The 21,005-nt window shown below is 38.1% G+C and overlaps 1 protein-coding gene across 1 annotated transcript in view; it reads left to right on the forward strand.

Annotated features, from left to right (window-relative positions):
* The window catches only part of WHSC1L1 (Wolf-Hirschhorn syndrome candidate 1-like 1), a 135,354-nt gene that overhangs the window by 91,250 nt on the left and 23,099 nt on the right, over positions 1–21,005 (forward strand). Inside the window, exons 13-19 of the mRNA XM_012651087.1 lie at positions 3,247–3,444; positions 3,923–4,096; positions 7,858–8,004; positions 11,229–11,385; positions 16,279–16,481; positions 17,134–17,246; positions 17,839–18,108. Coding sequence (XP_012506541.1) covers positions 3,247–3,444; positions 3,923–4,096; positions 7,858–8,004; positions 11,229–11,385; positions 16,279–16,481; positions 17,134–17,246; positions 17,839–18,108 — 1,262 coding nt within the window. The remainder of the gene's footprint in view (positions 1–3,246; positions 3,445–3,922; positions 4,097–7,857; positions 8,005–11,228; positions 11,386–16,278; positions 16,482–17,133; positions 17,247–17,838; positions 18,109–21,005) is intronic.

The raw sequence follows: 21,005 nt of genomic DNA on the forward strand, positions 1-21,005 counted from the left end.
CCGTAGCGTTAGCGTAGCTCACAGCAACCTCAAACTCCTGGGCTCAAGCGATCCTCCTGCCTCAGCCTCCCGAGTCGCTGGGACTATAGGCATGCGCCACCACGTCCGGCTAATTTTTTCTATATATTCTTAGTTGTCCAGCTAATTTCTTTCTATTTTTAGTAGAGACGGGATCTCGCTCTTGCTCAGGCTGGTCTCGAACTCCTGAGCTCAAACAGTCCACCCGCCTCAGCCTCCCAGAGTGCTAGGATTATAAGCGTGAGCCACCGCGCCCGGCCCAAAACTCTTACCTTTAAAACATACTTTTTTATTTTTTAAATTTCTGAAAGTTATTTTAAAAAATACTATTACCTTTATATCTATATACATGATAAAATGTTCTTTGAAATTACATATATGCAATAAGACAACAAAACAACCCTGCTGTACTTTATGTTTGCAACAAAGGCAGTAAAAAAAAAATGTGAACATCATAGTTGTAAGTACTCATTTTAAAGAATTTTCATAATTCAGCCAATTTGTAAAGGTTAGATACTTCCAGAATCAAAGAACAATACTGCAATTAACTAACTTTCTGGAAAGACAAACAAAACAAAACTATTCCTTGTATTTTTTTCTTCAGATTTTCTTATGGGCATTATAAGAAAAATGGGCAAAAGACTTGAGCACTTCTTGAAAGATGCCATCCAAATGGCCAATAAACATTGACCAGTTTGTTGTTACAATTTGCGGTTCTTTGATTATAACTAAACATTTCTTTCTGTACCTTTATTGACTCTCATGAATTATCTATTTGTGTTTCTTGTCCATTTATGTTTTGTGGTGTTAAAGGTGTTCTTATCAAATGATGAGATTTTAAATTTATTTCTAATTGTACAAGTAATACATAGCACATTGTTATGAAAACATTATAATTACAGTTGTCGCTGATGTCTCCCTTGGTCATCACTCTTAATCCTAGGCCCTTACTTAGTTCAGCGCTCACCAGAGACAATCGTTGTTACTCGTTTGATGTGTAGCCCTGTAAACCTTTGTGTGTGTGTGTGTGTGTGTGTGTGTGTGTGTGTGTGTGTGTTGTAATAAAACTGTATCATACCATTGTTCTACAGGAGCTCTTTTTTTTTTTTTCTTTTTAATTTTTTTTTATGGAATATATTGAGTATTGATGGAGCCCCTTTTTTCTTTTTTTTTTTTTTTTTTTTTGAGACAAGAGTCTCACTGTGTTGCCTGGGCTACAGTGCTGTGGTGTTGGCCTAGCTCACAGCAACCTCAAACTCCCGGGCTCAAGCTCCTGCCTCAGCCTCCCAAGTAGGTGGGACTACAGACACATGCCACCATGCCTGGCTAATTTTTTCTATTTTTAGTGGAGACAGGTCTCGTGCTTGCTCAGGCTGGTCTCCAGTTCCTGACCTCAGGCAATCCTCCTGCCTCGGCCTCCCAGAGTGCCAGGATTACAGGCGCGAGCCTGTGGAGCTCTTTTTATGTCAATACGGATATATTCTATTTAATTGCTGGATAGCGTTCTATACTATGCATATATAGAGTTTATTTAACTCTTCTCCTATCGAAGGACATTTGAGTAGCTTTATTTGTTTGCATTTACAAACAGTGCTTCAGTCAGCATCCTTTCACATGGACTCTAAGTCTTCCCTAATGTAGTTATTGAGTAGAATTTCTAGGCCGTAGGAAGTGAATGTACTTTTATTTTAATGGATATTGCCTAGTTTCCTTCTAAGGTAGTTCCTTCCAACTTACACTCGTAGCAGCAGTATATGAGTACCTGTTTCTCTCCCCCTTTATCAATAATTGGTACTATCAAACTCTTTTAAGTTTTCTCCTATTTAATAACAGGTTTCAGTTAGCATTTATCTGATTACTAGTGAAGTTGAGGAGTTTTTCATGTTTTTTGGTTGTCTTTCTGCTCTCTGCAAATTGCCTGTTTATATGCTCTGCACTTTTACATGAGGCTTCATTGTGTTTTTCTATATTGATATGTAGTTCTTTATAAGTCGTATGCAGTTATCTTCGTTTAATATGTTGTATGCATTTTTCCATATGTGAACTCTTTATATACCAAAACATAATCCTTTGTCATTTTTGTTGCATATTTTTCCACATCTGCATGTCTTTTACTTGTTTCTTCTTTTTTTCTGTTCAATTTCTACCATAATTGGCATTGTTTTTTTTCCTTAAATGTTTGACACATTTACCAGTGGAGCCATCTGGGCCTAAAATACTCTTTGTTGGAAAGTTTCCAATTATAGTTTCAATTTCTTTTAATAGTGTACAGAACTATTCATATTTTGTACTTATTTTTGTGCCAGTATTGGTAAGTTCTGTTCTCTAGGAATCTGTTCATTCATCTAAATTTTCAAAGTTATTAGCAGAAATGTAGTGATATCCTTTTACTATCCTTTAAATGTTTGTAGGATTTGTAGTGATGTCCTGTTTTTCATTTTTTATATCATTAATATTGATTCTTTTTCTCCTTTTTTTATTAGTTACTCTTACCAGGGGTATCAGTTTTATTAATCTTTTTCAAAGAACTAGGTTTTACTAATCCTCTCCAATGAATGTTGATCTCCCTTCATTCTTGAAAAATATTTTCACTGGGTATAGAATTCTGCCTGGGTAGTTGTTTTCTTTCAGCTCTTTGAAGGTAGCATTCCATTGTTTTTTGGCTTCCATTTTTCTCTTGCAGTCAGCTCTGTTTGAAAGTAATTGTCTTTTCTGTGGATGATCTGAATCTTTTCTTTGTCCTTGATTTTCTACAATTTGAGTAAGATACGTCTAGCTATAATTTTCTGCCTTTTTTATTAGGATTATGAGTTTTCATTTGGTGTCTGTTTTGCATATAGAAATTGTAAGTGATTACCTAATGGAATCTGTTTTTCCTTTGGCAATTTCTTTTCTTTATTGTAGATAGAGAAGACCTTGCCATTTTCTGTTCCCAAATGTTGAAAAATTCTGTTCTGGGTTTTCCATGGAATCAGTTTTGGAGATCTAAATCATTTTTAGTGTTGTATCTCCAAATTGATAATCAATTATTCTAGCAAAATTTATAAAATAACCTCTTAATTAGGTCATTTATTTTTAAATGCTTTTTTTGTATGTGTGTTAAATTTTTATATGTATTAGTAGAGACTCTTCCAGGAGCAGCTGTTTGATGTCAGTAGCTGCTTCTATTTGAAAGGAGTGTGCTTTAATCAGATGTTATTTAATCTATGTTCCTCTCCACTTTTCCAGGGCAGCACCCGTGCTTTTCGTGTAAGGTATCTGGTAAAGACGTGAAGCGTTGTTCTGTTGGCGCTTGTGGGAAGTTCTATCACGAAGCCTGTGTCCGCAAATTCCCCACTGCCGTCTTCGAATCGAAAGGATTCCGCTGTCCGCAGCACTGCTGCTCTGCCTGCTCTATGGAGAAAGATATCCACAAAGCAAGTAAAGGTAAAACAGCTAAAGAAGGGGACAAAGCGTTTTTTGTTTGTTGGTTTTGTTTTTAAAGTGCAGTGGCAAGTAATATTTTAAGCACATTATTATAAACAACATTCTTCGTCTGTTTATGTTTAACAGTTCAGCCACAATAAATAGCATGTCAGGTAGGGATTAAGTTCTAATTCAGACCATGAGAAGAAAATTTCATGTGTTCAAAATTATCCTTGAAAAATCCTTAGACCATATTGGATAATAGCATCGTCTCTCCAGCGTTGGAACAGACAATTTTTTCTTCGAATGATCTCTAAATGAATATTAGGCTTGTATTTAGAGGCCATATAGCATAGCAATGACAGAGCCAAACTAGTGAAGAAAAAATGTTTTTATTTAACTAGCATCACACAGGAACCCAAAAAAGCCCAACTCCAAAAATCTCATATCTAACTGATGAGTTGTTAGATAGATTCCTTTTTAACTTGTTTTTAAACAGGCCGCATGATGAGATGTTTGAGATGTCCGGTCGCCTATCACTCTGGGGATGCTTGCATTGCAGCCGGAAGCATATTCGTGTCCTCCTACCTTCTCATCTGTAGTAATCATTCCAAACGGAGCAGTAATTCTGCTGCTGCTGTAAACGTAGGCTTTTGTTTCGTTTGTGCCAGAGGTGAGTGTCAACCTTTTCTCTTTCTTTTTGAGGTCATTGGCATATTTCCCCATTAAAATAGAGTCTCAGCATTGGGAGAGAACTCACCATCCAGCACAGAATTCCATTTTATTATATCCCTGAGAGAGATGAGCATTTCCAGTAACTAGTCCCTTTTACAATGCTAGATGTCCAGATTGTTAGAATATTAATTCTTCTATAAGTTAACCTAAAACCTGCATTTCTAAAAAAAAAACTTAGAATTGTAGTTAAATTCTTAGTTTTTGTATTTAGAGCATCAAAAGGTTAATCTGTTCCCTTCTGCAAACAATTCTTCTGTTGCAAGTAGATCCTTCCCACGTCATATTCTTTAATCCAGAACTTTCAACTGATTGAGATTTCACTTGGAAGGCAAGACTAGCACATTTATTTTTCAATTGTTGATGCCGTATTTTATCATCATGTTTTGGTCTGGCACTGAGGAAGGCCTGATGGGACACAGCCAAGCAACATATGTGGTGGTGTTAGTCAGAGCCAGCGGGGCAGGCGTTCTCACCCGCCAGCTGCTGATGTTCAGTACGCCAAGAGATTGATCAACTAAAAACAGTTCCGTGTCCCTGAGGGGATCAGTGAACTGGAGTTTGTGATAAATATATTGGAACTTCTTTAGTTGAATATGATACAGAATATCCAGCTTTATTTCAGCTGTAGTATAATAAAACTTTGTTTTGGTACTTAGTAAACATTATAGAAACCAACTCATATCCCCAAATACTGTTCTTGTTTTGTTTTTAATGTAAGTGCTAAGTTTTCTGAACTTCCCTCAGTATGAAATATTCAAAAGGACTCTAAGGCCCATCAGGCCTCTTGGATTATATTTGTACTGTAGAAAGTGGTTTGTTTTTGTTTGTTAGTTTTTGCTTTAGAAGACAGTTCTTTTAATTTGGTGAAAGTACTACAAAAATATTTTTTTTAGTAGAGTTTAGGTAGTAGGATAGATCTTAAGTGGTTCTGCTTTTGTTTCATTTCTAAAGAGCAACTTGGAGGAGGTAGGCAGTAAAAGAGTAAGTAACTGGGACTCCTTTGTGGCGGAGCCAGCTGGGTCCATAGTACACGCTCTTTCCATTTGCCTGAGTTTTATAAGCGAGCAGGGCTGCCTGCCATTAGAGCGGGAAGCATCGCGTCTTTCCTGACTAGAGCAATTACGACTGTATCCTGCTCTGAAACCTGGCCGGTACCCAGGGAGTAGGTCTAGAATGTTCCGTACCACCTCGTAGCAGGTGATAGAATTCAAATAGGCAAATAATAAAAGCTGTCTCTAGTGCCTTTCCCATCCCCCATCCTCGGGCAGTAATGATAGGAAGGAGTTGCTGCATTAGCTTAGCTTCAGAGACTTTTAAACAGAGGAGTGGAAGCGATAACAAAGTCTCTTAGTGCTTTGTAAACTTTCTCTATTCTGCCATTCCTAGGCACTTGCATTTACTGTCAGTGTATAAGCATCCATAACTTAGCCAGCATTTTAAATACCAACTTTATAACTCTTATGTTGGCTGACTTTGAAGTACATTCTGAATGAGTATATTAATTGATACGTTCTTTTGCTTTATTTCATTCAATAATTGGGAGACCTTTAAAATAGTCATTTTCAACTTAGGACAGGTAGAAAATGGTCCACTTGTAGCAACTCCAACCATTGTGTTAAATTTAACTTCTATGACTTGATTAAAAGCTTGAGAATAACATAAATGGAGGTAAAACCCATGTTTTAACAGAATTTACATTTATGTCTTATAAATTTGGCAATTATTCTGGAAGATTTACTGTATTTAATCACCTATTTAAGCAAGATTATTTAATTCCCAAATATTTTAACTGTGAAACTTTGTACAGCAAACAGAAACCTTCATTTTTTTTTCCAGCATTTGACAAAGAATAATTCTAAATAGATCAGATGTTGGGATTTGAGAAGGCTTAAAAGTCTTTTAGAAGTAAATAATGTATGTTATTTTATAAGTATTTATAGACATCACCCTTTTTTAGGAGACCTAACTATAATAAAGCCACACACAGAAAGGGACACTGTAATCATTTATGTTTTGGTATTAGAAAACTTAGCTTGTTTTGCTTGTTTCTTGCCGCATACAGAAATTGTCCCTCCACTTGGAAGGTTTTTCTCTCAGTTCTTGGTTATTGCGTGTTCACAATCATTAAGCTAATTCTTAAGGACTGGAAGGTCTAAAACTATTTTTAGAAATGTTTCAAGGTTTAGAGGAGCTTTGCATCTTCTCCACCCCCAGCTAACTCCTGGTGCCATAGGAGATGTTCAGACATTTTTCAGTGTCTTATATATTCTTTAGCATTTCCTTCCATCTTGGGGGGTTGTGTAAAATAAGTTACTTAATATTCTGTGATTTTCTTCGTAATGGTAATTTAAAATGGATAAGGTAGGCTAGGGTTTTCTTTTCATTTTAATGTAATTTGTTTTGCATTTGTAAATCGAACTCTGCTAAACACTATCTGAATTAATTACCATGATTGTCCTAAGAAGTTATTTCCCCCATTTTATACAGATGAGACACTGAAGCCCAGATTACATAATCTGCCCCATGTCACACGTGTTACATGGAGGGAGGGAGCAGCGTTTGTACCTGATCTTTCTTATTTCAAAGCCCATATTTTTCTATACTACACTGCCTCCCTCTATTAAATGTACGAAATTCATTTCAATAGTATATAACTTTTACTAAAGATTCTTACGTTATTAGCAATTTCAAGTTCCATGGTGTCATTTGGGTCAGAGATAGTTCTAAATTCTTCTCAGTGTAGGGTAACATCAAATGAAAATAACACCCACAGAAAATAAGTAAGGGCTAGCTTCCCTCCCTTCAAAATGATCTCTAAATGAAACGGCTGTTGTGATTTGTTAAATCCTAGATTATTATACACTGACCAGCAACCAAGATAGAGAGATTTCTCCTGGTCTCACAGTTCCCTAGGTGTAGGAGTGGCTTAGAGCTCCATCATGAACTTAACTGGGGGAAGAGGGGAGGGAAGGAGAAGAGAGAGTCACAGGTAGGTGAGAGCAGATCTTGTGTTTTTGTCTAAATAGGATAGCTAATATTGGTAGATCAAAAGGACTGTTTTTATAAACCCTTAAGTTGGTAATCACTTTATATCATGGCAGGGAAAAAATTAAAATAGTTTGCATTGCCTCAGTAAAATTCAGAAACCATGATTCCCTTAAAATCATGTACTATATTAACAGAAAAAGGTTTCCTTATCTGGCAGAGAAAGGTAGGATTTGAGTGTATCTCAAGTTATGAATGGAGAAAAAGAGAGATCGATTCCACCTTTAAATGCTACCTGATATGTTGAAGGAAGATCAGGGTCTATTATGTTAGGTAAATGATTCTTACTTCTAACTGATTGATATGTCTTTTGTTCTTGGGGGTTGTCATCATAGCACTTCTAAATATTAAGGAATATAGCTTTATTTTCCATAGGGGGTTTTCAGTAAGATGGCAAATACCATTTATATTTCCAAATTATTTGGAGTTTTCTTTTGCAGTATATAATTTTCTATATAGGGATAAGGCATTGAGTAGCTCCAACTCCCTTTAATAACTGTAGGAAAGGTTTCTGTCAGATCTTTCTTTTTCTTCATATTCTCCCCTCTCCCCACCTTTAAAGCACAGCAACATAACAGGTGTCGGTTTATTTTTTCCTCATGGAATCATGGGTAGTTTCATTGCAGCTCATGTCTTTCTGTTTGTTTCGTATAGGGCTGATAGTTCAGGACCATTCAGACCCCATGTTCAGTTCATATGCCTATAAGTCCCACTACCTACTGAATGAATCAAATCGTGCTGAGTTGATGAAATTACCTATGATTCCTTCTTCGTCAGCTTCCAAAAAGAAATGTGAGAAAGGTAATAATCAAAATAGTTTATCTCTTGCTTTCATTTTTGCATTTCCTATTTTTCTCTCTTTAAATTAAGGGGGGAAATGTATGCCTATCAAACACCATCTGTTGCTTCTGGTAAATTCTACCTTGGTGGTTGTGACTGTGTCTTCATATGGCTGCACAATTATTTAAAAGGGCTTAAAATAATTCCATTATTACAAATTTTTACTTACTCTTCTCCTTGAATAAATTTTCACACATTCCATGTATGTAGGTTATTGAAATAGAAAGACTAGGATTTTGTTCAATATAGAATAATATTCTAAATACTTCCTCTTTTGTCTGGTGTTAGAACTGTCATTCATGTTAGAATAGAATAGATAGAGTATAATTTGTTACTAACTTTCAACTAAATAACAAGATAGGTTATTAAAAGAAGGAAACTAAGATATTGATACTTAAAAGTTTGATTTTAGAATGTGTTCTATCATTTTGTTTCTTAAATGTTTTGTTAAGATGCTATGAAAACTAGTTGCCCCTCCCTTAGAAGTTGGTGGGAAGCTGGGGGGAAATACCCAAATACTGGATGTTGGAAGGCAGCTCAGCCGAATTGCTGATGGATGATTTATCCACAAAGAACCAAGAGCCAAATGTATATTTATATTCTCCCAGTTAGTTTAGTCTATGGAAGAAAACTTTATATTGTGTTTACTTTTCCATAGCCTACTTGTAATAAAGGAAAGAAGTGACTTAACAATAATAATATTATTTGGGGAGTTATTATCCCAGAGGGAAAAAATAAATGAGCTTGAAAGGTGAAGGCCTTTTCTTGTATACGTTCCTATTATGATCCGGGGGCCAGGTTCAGAATCTTTAAAGAAAACTTTATTCATACCTAATATACCATGTATGTACACTAGGTATATTTGAAGTGGCTTTTTTTATTATTATTTTTTTTGTTGCCTGTTTGATGTACCTTTGCTCTTTGTCAGACATCTGAAATGGCAACTAATGACTAAAAGAAAGAATAACTCGGCAAGTTGATTGGAGAGAGTATTTGCTTATTTGTTTGTTCACCATTGAAGTCAGATTATATCACCTTATTGATGATACTGCCTACTTCTAAAACGAAGATGAACATAGGTTTGACTTACTCCAAAATTAGTCTACCAAAGCATTTTAGGAAATGCTTTATTTTCCTGTTAGTACCTTTACAAAATTAGATTGATTCAATTGTTGCTTACTTTGTTTTCAGTACTAAGTATTGAACCTTGACGTGAATTGAAATTATTTTGAGCCCTCTGTTGCTTAGCTTGAACCATCTTACTTCGCTTGCATCCTAAAGTAATTTTCTTGCATAGCACTAAGGTGGATCATTCATATTTTTATTTTTTTCTATTTCCCTTGTGTATTTTAAACATCTCTACCATGATTTTCATTTATGATTCTGGCTCCTGTATTTCCTCTGAAATAAGACGTAAAATTAAGGACTATTCCAAATGTTAAAAATGGCCAGCCTGACTTTTCCACAACAGCATGAATAATCACACGTCCTCTAGAGCTGTTTGCAAAGACTGTTCCCCCTGTTGGTCAGTCCTTCCTGATGGAAGAATGAATAATCTCATTTTACTTTAAATTTATGAAAGAATTCCCTTCCTAGGCTTCGAGCACTCGGGCAGCTAATCTCTAGCTTGGAGAATTGAGCCAATTAATCCATATTGAGATCTGCAGTCAAAGGAAAAAAAATCCCGATAATTGAAGTAAAAGCTTTTAAGCAGAGGAAATATAGTAATTTAATTCATCACTGGTTGTATATGGATTTTCTTTTTGTTTTTATGTTAATCAGAAGTTTGAAAGTCCTCAGGAAGACAAGATTTTCTGGAAAATTGATAGTAAATCCTCAAAAGGTTGGAGCATGTGATTGGATAAAGTCGTATAGAGCGCTCTTAACCTTTTGCTTATGAGACTTTAAATCTTACTACACTCATGGGTTATAGACTTTATTTTCCAATTAAAAGATCAAATTTTTTGCAGTAAATGTCTTCATTATATTTCATCTTCAGTGGCTAACAGCCTCTCTGTCACTTGTTGAAATATGTATTAGAAATACCTAATCTCTCCCCCCCAAAAATCTCATATTTCTTTGCATTTAAAAATACTATTTTTTTGCCACACCTGTTTTGATCTCAACCCAGAGATCATTTTGTATATTTAAAAGGAGAGGGTTTTGATAGGGAACTTGGAAGGATCTTCTTATGTGTGGTACTTCATTCTACAGTGATAATTACTTAGTTTTATGCTATAAAGCAGTGGTTCTCAATATGAAGTCAGAAAAGACTTATGTAAACAAAGTTTTTGAGCTGTGTTTAATATTTCAGAAAATGTAACAGAATCACACATTTGTGTAAAATAAGGCTATATGAGTTTATTTGGCTATGATTTTAACAATTTAATATTATTAGTTTTATTTTGGGATCAGAATCTTGCATTGGCATTTATATCTTTGTTAATAAAAATAGGAGAAATTGTTACTTTCAAAATGCAGATTTTTTGTTGTGGATAAAATATTTGAAAGCATGTAAGTTCATGAGCAAGGAAAAGGGGATGCTTGGTGAGTGAAGAAGTTGCAGACCACTGCTGTATAGCCTCCGTCACTTTATCTTGAGGGAAATAATGATATCGTAATCACCAATTTGAGAATCTACATTCCTTTTGCTTTTTTGTATTCTTTATGGAAAGAAAAAAGTACTGATAACTGATTGGCTATTTTCATTCTTGCTGATGTTATTATAAAGGGATTTAGTTAACTGTGGCACTGGATTAAAATACAAACATAACTGTTGCTTTCTTTCTTAGCTCTGAAGGAGAAAAGAAAGTTGCTACTTATATCTTTAAAAACCTGTTCTCAAATCTACTCAGTTGAAAGATCTTATGCTTCTATTTTGTCACGTTAAGAGTTTTAGCTGCTTTCTAAACTGATACCTCAGTAGCCCTCATTTTGGAGGAGTAAAGAGTACAATAATGCTTTTGGTACTCACAAAAGCTCCGAATTCTGGCCGCCGAAACCCTGAAAAATAGCTAAATATGTTCATTTGCTATTTTAATCCATCACTATAGAAAAGACTCAATCCCTTTGTTATTTTTCCCCATTTTGAATCCAGTGATATGCTCAAAAGATAACTTTCTCCTTTTTCTTTCTTTTTCTCTTTCCTCTTTTCTCAGTTATTAAGACTGTTTATTTGTTTCAAGGTGGAAGATTGCTCTGCTGTGAATCGTGCCCAGCTTCCTTCCACCCGGAATGCCTGAGCATAGACATGCCAGAAGGCTGCTGGAATTGCAATGACTGTAAAGCTGGCAAGAAACTGCATTACAAGCAGATTGTTTGGGTCAAACTGGGAAATTACAGGCAAGTTTTTCCAAGGACAAAGAGGAAATACTCAGTCGTTGTGCAGGCAGGTTCATGATCTGGATACAAAGCAGCTAGCAGGTGGATAGGCGGAACAGCACAGACTTCCTTAAAAAAGAAAGAAAAGAAACATGTATTGAGTCTGGGTTGTTCAGGGGTTGGGAAGGTTATGTTGCTGTTGAATTTTTTTCCTTTTCTCTGGGATTGGTTGTTTGACTTTTGATTTTAAGTCTGAAAGTTATTTTATACTAATGAACTATGTATTACTAGATTTTGGAATAAAAGGTCTTACGTGGAGAGTGGAGGTGATGTTTTCTTTGTCTTAATTAGATTTATATTGATTTCTGATTTCTAATAAGATCAAGAGATTATACCCTGGCCAAAACAGCTCTTTGCCCATGAATCTAGTCCATTTTATTCTAGCCAGAAGCCCTAAACTGTATGTAAAGAGAGAGCTTTTTAGAATATAAAGAGAGAGATTATTCCAATCAGAGCCTATTTAATTCTTAAGGGAATGAAGTAGGAAGTATGTGTGATTGCCATTATTTTAATAAACCTTTCTCCTTTAAGGCATTTAACAAGCTTTCACTGAACAAATATAGCGATATATTATTAAAACTCTACATTTTGGCTGGGTGTGGTGGTTCACATCTGTAATCCTAGCACTTTGGTGGGGGACATGGGGATGGATTGCTTGAGGCCAGGAGTTCAACATTAGCCTGGGCAACACAGCAAGACCTCGTTTCTACAGAAAAAATAAGAAAAATTAGGTGGGTGTGGTGGTGCACAGCTGTAGTCCCAGCTACTCAGGAGGCTGAGGCAGGAGGATTGCTTGAGCCCAGGAGTTTGAGGTTGCAGTGAGCTGTCATGACGCCGCTGCACTCTAGCCTGGGCAACAGAGTGAGACCCTGTCCCTAAACAAATAAACAAACAAAAACTCTACATTTGAGGCATGTATTTATCATTTTACTATGAAAATAGTAACTATTCAAGATAGCACAACAAAGTTCTGCTTTTCAATCAGAATCCGAAGTAAAACATATTTCTGTAGGATTTCAAACATACTGTAATTTTTTGAGGAGGAGCTATGTTGTTTTCTGTTTCAAATATGCTGATTGCTTACCTATTTAAGTTTTGTTGTTTGTTTTTTTTTTTTAAAGACAGGGTCTCTGTCACCCAGGCTGGAGTGCAGTGGCATCATCATAGCTCACTGCAACCTCAAACTCCTGGGCTCCAGCAATCCTCCTGCCTCAGCCTCCTGAGCAGCTGGGACTACAGGCAGACACCAACACTTCTGGCTAAATTTTCTGTTTTTTGTAGAGTGCTCAGACTGATCTCGAACTCCCACCTCAGCCTCCGAAAGTGCTAGGATTGCAGGTGTAACCCACCATGCCCAGCCTACCTATTTAATTTTTTTTTACTGTTAATAAGATTTAATAAGCACTTCATGCCAGGCTCTGTTCCAAAGATTCTAAAAATGGGTTATTTCATTTAGTTTTCACAGTGCCCTCAGGAAGTAGAAGTTGACTCTTGAATACTACAGGGGTTAGGGGTACTAACCAGGCCCCTACCCCCACCACGTGCATACACTCCCCCCTCCCGTCCCCCCCCACCCCCGGCACAGCTGAAAATCCCCATATTGGCGGGGCACGGTGGCTCACACTTGTAAATCATAGCACTTTGGGAGGCAGAGCCAGGAGGATGGCTTGAGGCCAGGAGTTTGAGGCTGTCTGATCAGGACAGTGCACTCCAACCTGGGCCATAGAGCTAGGCTTTGTCTCCTTGTCACCACTTGATGTGGAATCCACTTGATTTCTCTCCTGCCTCTCCATCTGGCACTGCACGGTCCAATGCAGTAGCCACTGGCAACGTGTGACCGTTGAGCCCTTTTGTAGGCAGTCCAATTTCAGATGTGCCGTTGAGTCTGAAATAACACTCTTGTTGGGCAGGAGTGGCATGGCAGTGGTGTGGGACACACAGCATGCCCTCTACAGGGGTGCCGCTCCTTGGCCACCGCCTTCCCTCGGCCTCAGTGAGCCACACCCCAGTGCTCCCCTCTGTGGCCATCACTGGCCGTCCAAGTCTCCACCAGCCAAGCCCTTGGCAGGTGGCACCGGCCAGAGTCTCGCCTCCTATTTAATTCTTGAAACTTCATTTTTGGCTGAGATCGGGGCATTGAAGTCGAGAAGGCCTCGCATATGACAGGAACCCTCTAAGTCCTTAAAAAAAAATTCACAGTTTGAATACATAAACAATTTTATATTGTATGGCAAAAGATATCATAAAGTTTTAAAAAGCTAATGTCAAACCAGGGGTATTTGCTCTTCTGTGTTCAGTAAGAAAAGACAAATAGAAAAGGGGTAAAGAATAGGAAATAGAAAATAAACATGGAAAAACGCTCAGCCTCACTAAAAATAAATGCACAGTAAAAAGATTTTTTTTTTCAGTTAACAGATTGACAAAGATCTAAAAGATTGATAATTTTGTGTGCAGCGAGGGCGTGAGGAAATGACTGCTTCCTGCAGTGCAGTCTGCTGTCACATGTCAAAATTATAACTGCGTATATACCCTTGACTAGCGCTCTACTTCAGGAAATTTAGAGAAAAAAATTGAATAGCAGGTGAAAATGTATTTATAGGGATGTTTGTTATAGTATTATTTCTAATTGCAAAAATTTGAAATAACCCAAAAGTTCAGTCAGTCAGGGAAGGGATCTGTGAGATAAACTATAGTGTGTCCATATTGCAGAAAACCATTAAGCCAATGAAAGGATAATGCAGGTCTGTATAGTAACATGGGAAGATATCCATGATATATAATATGTTTATACAATTTGTAAAAATTGTAGCTCTAAATATAATGTTTTTAATACCTAGAAAGAAATACATCTAATGTTAATAATCTCAAGGATAAGATGACAAGGGAAAGCATTTTTACTTTTCTATTATGTATTTCTGCATTGTTTTAATTTTTAAAAAATGCACATACTGCTTTCTTTTTTTTTTTTTTTTTCAGAGCCTTACTCTGTCACCCCAGCTAGAGTGCAGTGGCATTATCCTAGCTCACTGCAGCCTCAAACTCCTGGGTTCAAGCGATCCTCCTGCCTCAGCCTCCTGAGTAGCTGAGACTACAAGCACATGTCACTTCCCCTGGCTAATATTTTTTGTTTTTGGGGTCTCACTCATGCTCAGGCTAGTCTTGAACTCCTAGCCTCAAGCGATCCTCCCACTCCAGCCTCCCAGAGTGCTACAACTACAGTCATGAGCCACTACACCTGGCCTGCTTTCGTAATTTAAAAAAACATATCTTTCCAGGGTGAGGAGAAGTGACAATTAATAAATTTAAGACATTCCTGGATAAGAAATATCTAAAACAGTGTGAGAAGCCTTCAGAGTAATTTTTTTTTAAAATTACAAATATGAAAATATCTTTAATTTAATTTGAATACTTAAATTTTAATCACATTACATTTTAAAAGAAGCCCAAAGCAGTGCTCAAGTTAAGTTCACAAACCCATTGAGATTTTATATCTAGGTCAGATTCCTCTTGTATGTTTTGGAAAGACTTCCATCCATGAACTAATTCTTAATATATTTCTTTCCAGTCAGGCCCAGGGGGCCACATGAAGCTGTTTATTTTCAATAGCTAGTTACTCCAGTGTGCTGCTTCCTGGGGGGAAATGTGAGGGCCTGGAACAACCCCTGGCAGAAAGTGTGCCTCTTCCTAACTGCCCGTGGTGAATGCAGGAGTCATGTAGATAATTTAATTACCCTAAAATGGCTTAGAAATAGAGAGAGCCTGCTTTGAGGATAAACCTCAAAGACTGATCACTTAAAATAGTGGGTTTTGTCTTGTTTTTTTAAAGCAATTCGAGCATGGATTCTTACTCATGTTTTTAATTCTTAGATGGACAGCAAGGTATCTTGCATATGATGCTTATTCAAGCTCTCTCATATAAATCTGGGGGTACAACCATGTCATTATTTATCTTCTCAACAGTACAGTTATTAGTTAAATATATGGTTTTATTAGGTATATGTAAAGAGATTAAAAAATTTAAGTTTATATTTACTGTTCATGATGCTGACCTTATGTACTACAAAAGCTCATGTGCGGCTCTCTGTAGTTGGCCTCATTTTCTGTTAGCTTCATCCTTCAGTTCCTGACTTGTCCAATTGGTAGAAATTGTCAGATTTTCTTACAGATGGCTTCATGTAGTGATTGCTGTAGTTTGCAGTTATCATAGTATGAAACAGTTGTTTTCATTCTGTCCCCTGTCCCACCTTTATTACGATCTAAAATGAATTAGATTCTGAAATACAAACTCATATAAAGTCTAGTATATTTGCCCCGGTTGACTAGGGATCCAGAAAGTGCTGATTTGAATGGGGGTGGTAATTGTTCACTATAGCATCAGTTTATTCTCAAAATAATTCCCTTGACTACTAGAAATAACACTTTTATACTTTGAAAGATAATCTTGGTATTAAGTTTGGGGAAAAACATGACTTTTCTAGGATTGAAATTGAGTTCGGAATAGCATTATAATCTAATTCTTGAGTTGGGTAGTGGGTTCAGTGTTAATTATTTTATTACACTTTATAACTTAAATTTTCATGATATACTTGCATAAATATCAAGTATTTTTTAAAGAAAAACCATTAATCAGGTGTTTAAGGCCAGTTCATTTAGTCTGTGTTCATTATTTCATTAATTTGTTAATTAATATGTTTTTAAATGATAGGTGGTTTGAGTAGATTAAAGATAAGCAAGGTTTTTTATGTTCTTAAAATGGGAATGAAAATTGCAAAATACAAAACCATTTTTTCCCTCCTGCCAACCTTGTAAATAGTGTGATTTGCCATCTTGGTCTAAAATTGCTTTTGCTTTCAGATGGTGGCCAGCAGAGATCTGCAACCCCAGGTCTGTGCCGCTGAACATCCAGGCCCTTAAACATGACCTGGGGGACTTCCCTGTGTTCTTCTTTGGTTCTCACGACTACTATTGGGTGCACCAGGGCAGAGTGTTCCCTTATGTTGAAGGAGACAAAAGCTTTGCTGAGGGACAGACTAGTATTAACAAGACCTTCAAAAAAGGTAAGTTGAGTGATGTTTACAGTGATTCAAATGTAGGACTCCAGTGTTGATTTCTCAACATCTAACTTACAAATGACGTATTTCTGGTATTAGAGAATTTTCACCAGATGTTACGATCCTGTGTCCCATAAGCATCCATCACATTAAAACCAGGTTTGAAATACGTTTCAGTATAGCAGCGACTGTGCTGTGTATGTGAAAGGAGTTTCTTCAGTGATCTTTCGTATGAACACAGATTATTCTGGGAATGGTCTTTTTAATCAAGTGAAGCTCCTTTGCCACAGAAGGGTGTAAAGGCTTTCCATGAAGAGCCTACAACTGTTTTTGCAATGAGTTGCCGCAATTTTAGCTTTCTGGGTAAAAGTAAAATGCATTTAAATCTAGTACAAAGTAAAACGCTGCTCTTTGTATCACTTGGAGGCTTCTGATCACCGAAGTGGGGGCCTCTTTCCTGTGGCAGCGTGAAGCAGAGTGTAGTGTTCAGTGAGTTACATCCTATTTCACCGTTACCCTGTCCTGATGGAAAATGGTAATTTCCAGAATATAATTTTAAAAAGAAAATCTAAGGCCAGATGGGAAGGCAGTATAAAACTACTAACAGTTTTTATTTTTGTTTTCGGTATTTATATACTCTGTTTGGTCTTATTGGCAGCCCTAGAAGAAGCTGCAAAACGTTTCCAGGAATTGAAAGCACAAAGAGAAAGTAAAGAAGCCCTAGAGATTGAAAAAAACTCAAGAAAACCCCCTCCTTACAAACACATCAAAGTAAGTCTCTACCCATGGAAACACTGGTATTTGACAGACAAGATGAAACGCATTACTGTCATAGTAGTTAAAGGCCCTTCTGACTTACGAAAACTTTTGCTAATTATCACCCAGTCTTCTGTAAAGCAAACTGAGAGCTTTTGGTGGAAGCCTCAGATGCAGCCATAGCCGCTGGGCTGTGAGGATCAGGGCCGACAGGCCCTCTGCTACCTAGGAACAACACGTCTGATAGGAGGTCCTGTTCTTCGACCAGGCTATCCTGCAACCAAATGAAAATACGGATATTTAGCCCCTTTATTGCAGAGAGCCCACAGACAAGCACATCTTCTCTTGTTTTCGGTTATGAAATTTCCGTCAGCCAGTGGAAGAAGAAATATACAGAGTCAATAAGTGAAGGTTAGGCTTTCATATTTTGGTCAACCAAGGAGAGATGGTTGTTATTCTTAGCTTAGTCATGGCGAAATTAAGATAAAGAGCCTTTCTCAGAGTCACACCACAGGGCAGTAGCATGGATGTGTTAGATGTCCCCGTTCACACTGCTAGTAGGTCGCTTACCGCCTGCCTCCGTCTCATTTGTGATTGTGTTTTCTAGGCTAACAAAGTAATCGGAAAGGTTCAGATCCAGGTTGCCGACCTGTCGGAGATCCCCCGCTGTAACTGCAAGCCGGCCGACGAAAACCCTTGCGGCCTGGAATCAGAGTGCCTGAACAGAATGCTGCAGTACGAGTGCCACCCGCAGGTGTGCCCCGCTGGAGACCGATGTCAGAACCAGTGCTTCACAAAGAGGCTCTACCCTGACGCAGAGATCATCAAAACTGAGCGAAGAGGCTGGGGCCTCAGGACCAAAAGGAGCATTAAGAAGGTAGCATGGGACAGGGGCGGGCGGAAGCAGCCAGAACCTGTGCTGCTCTGAACCTGGGACGCTTCAATAGGTTACAGTTGTAGGGAGAAAATAAACAGGGATTTATGACAAAGTTTTGAAACTTCCCATGTTGAGAGTTTGGCACTACTCGAGCAAAGAAGAAGTGGTAAGAAGAGGATAGCAATAAAACTATTGCTACATAAACTTGGAGTGTCCTATGATCAGTCATAAAGAGGAGAAGGAACATTGGTAATTTTCTATGTGAAATATTTTTTACTTGTTAAGCAAAATGATTTAAAAGTCTTCATAAAAGGAAAATAGTAAAGTTAAGAATATACTGGGATAGAAACTGGCAAACCTGGGACTTTGCTCATGTCATAATTCATCAGCCATGAAACGACGGCCAAGTCACTTAACTTCCCGAGCCTCAGTTTCCTTGTCTCTAAAATGGACGTAATAATATTTTCTGCCCTACATATTTAAAGGTTGTCACAGATCTTGAATTTGATTATATATGCAAAAGCAATTGGAAAAAGTTGATATCTTTAACACTTATAAATTATTTTCATTTTTATACTCTCAATTTCTCAAGGCAGTCTCTTTGTTTAACACAAGAAGCGCATGCCCATTATATAAAACTTTTTAAATGCAAATAAAGAAAAATGAAAATCACCAGTAAATCCTGCTATTCAAACAATGGCTCTCAAATTTTAGAGTGCCTGAGAATCTCCCAGGGTCCTTGTTGAAAATAGTGCCTTACTGAATTAGAGTATCTGGTATGAGTCTGGAATAATCTGCATTTTAAAATAACCCCCCAATCCTACCTCACACCCCTGCCCCTGCTTGCCTAGAGCCATCTGCCAGACTTGAGGTGTACTCACTGACAGAAAGAAGGTGGACCTAGTGGGAATTTAAAATTGCTCTTGCCATTTTTCTACCTTTCTAAAAATCACCTTTGTAATTAAAAAAATCCCATCTAATGTAGTAAAGAAAGGTTATACAATACAAAAAAGACAGTAGAGTGAAATTCCTCCTTCATCCCTGCAATTCCTGGTCTCCTCACCAGAAATAACCGTTGTTAATAGTTTGATATGAAATGAAATAGAATAAATTAAAAAATAGTTTGATATGTAGCCTTTTAGAACTTTTTCTATACAGTTATAAACATAAACATGTACACATACACATTCATACATCCTATATTCGTAGGGTTTCTAAACATAAACATGATCATAATACTCTCTTCTCATTTAAATATTGTATCACAAATACATTCCTGTGGCAGTTCATATAGATTTCACCTCATTCTTTTTAACAGTCTCATCGTAGTCCACAGCAAAATGTGCTATAATTTATTTAACCTATTCCCCAATAAATATATACATATATTTTTAAATTCTATAAGGAACACTCTTTGTCATCTATTTTGTGCACCTATTTCTAGAGGTAAGATTCTTGAAGTGGAGCTCATTCATCTAGTGCGAATTTGTTAAGCTGCTTCTGTGTGCCAGGCACCATCCTAGGCACTTGAAAAACAGCAGTGAACAAAACCCGCGAAGCCCGCACCTTCGTGGATCTGCTGGAGGAGACAGACAATAAGCAGATTGGCGGTGCTGAGTGCCACCACCTGCTGCGAAGGCAAAGCCAGGCAAGGGGACAGCTGCTGACAGAGATTGCTCTCTTAAATTGATTGCCCGAGGGAGGCCTGAGGCGGCCACATTTGACCGAGCCATGTGAAGTAGCAAAGCCGTGCAGGGACAGACGGGAGACGACTGTCAGACTGAAGGGAAAGCAAGGAAAGGCCTGGCTGGCTCCTGAATAGCAAGAGAGCCGGCACACCTGGGGAGGAGTGACAGGAGAGAACAGTTAGGAGATGAGGCGAGGAGGGTAGCCAGCCAGGGACTAGATCCAGGGGCGCCTTATGGGCCATGGGGCAGGAAACTTCTGGAAGATTTTGGTAGGGAGTGACTCGATCTGACTTGGTGTATTAGTTTTCTCTTGTTGCGTAACAATATTACCACAAAGTTAGCAACTTAAAACGTGACACGTTTTGTTGTCTCACAGTTTGCGCGGGTCAGGAGTCCAGGCCATGCCTAACGGGTCCTCTACTTAGGGTCTCACAAGGCCACCGCCAAGGCGTAGACCGGGGCTGGGTTCGCCTCTCTTGACCTGACTAGGGAAGGATCCCCTCCCCTGCTTGCGTGGCTATCGGCAGAACTCCGTGCTTCGTCACCATAGGTCTGAGAGCTTCGGGTTGTTTTGGTCGTGGGTGTTTCTTCTTGCTGTTGGCCAGGAGCTGCTCTCAGCTTCTAGAGGCTGCCACAGTTCCTCGCCACGTGGGTCCTCAGCACGACCACTCGTTTCCTTACCGTCAACAGGAGAGGCACTGCAGCAAGACAGACACCGAGGTCTTACGTAATACACACACATGATCACACGCGTCCCGCCACCTTTGCCATATTCTGTTGGATAGAAGCACATCACAGGTCCCGCCCAGGCTCAGAGGGAGGGGATCACACAATAGCATGGACACTGGAAGGCTGGGACCACAGGGGCCACCTCGAGAGTCTGTCTGCACACTTGGGTTTCCAAGGATAACTTTGGCTGTAGCATGGGATTTATGATAAGAGAGAAGGACTTATAAAAAGGGGAGACCGTTGGAGTAGTCCAGAAGAGAGGAGGAGGTGGTGGTGTGGGACCCCTAGGGCTATAAACTGAGGCAGCAGAGAAGTGGTCGGGGCTCTGATGTTTTGAAGGCAGAACCAACAGGACATGCTGATCATTGGATATGTGGTTGGGTTGCTTGGTCAAAGGCCAGCTACATTTAAAATGTTATTATATAATGGAAAAAATTTTATATTACTGTTTTTTGAGGCAGGGTCTCACTCTGTCATCTA

The sequence above is a fragment of the Propithecus coquereli genome, unplaced genomic scaffold (genome assembly GCF_000956105.1).
Source record: "Propithecus coquereli isolate 6110/MARCELLA unplaced genomic scaffold, Pcoq_1.0 Scaffold349, whole genome shotgun sequence".
NCBI lineage: Eukaryota > Metazoa > Chordata > Mammalia > Primates > Indriidae > Propithecus > Propithecus coquereli.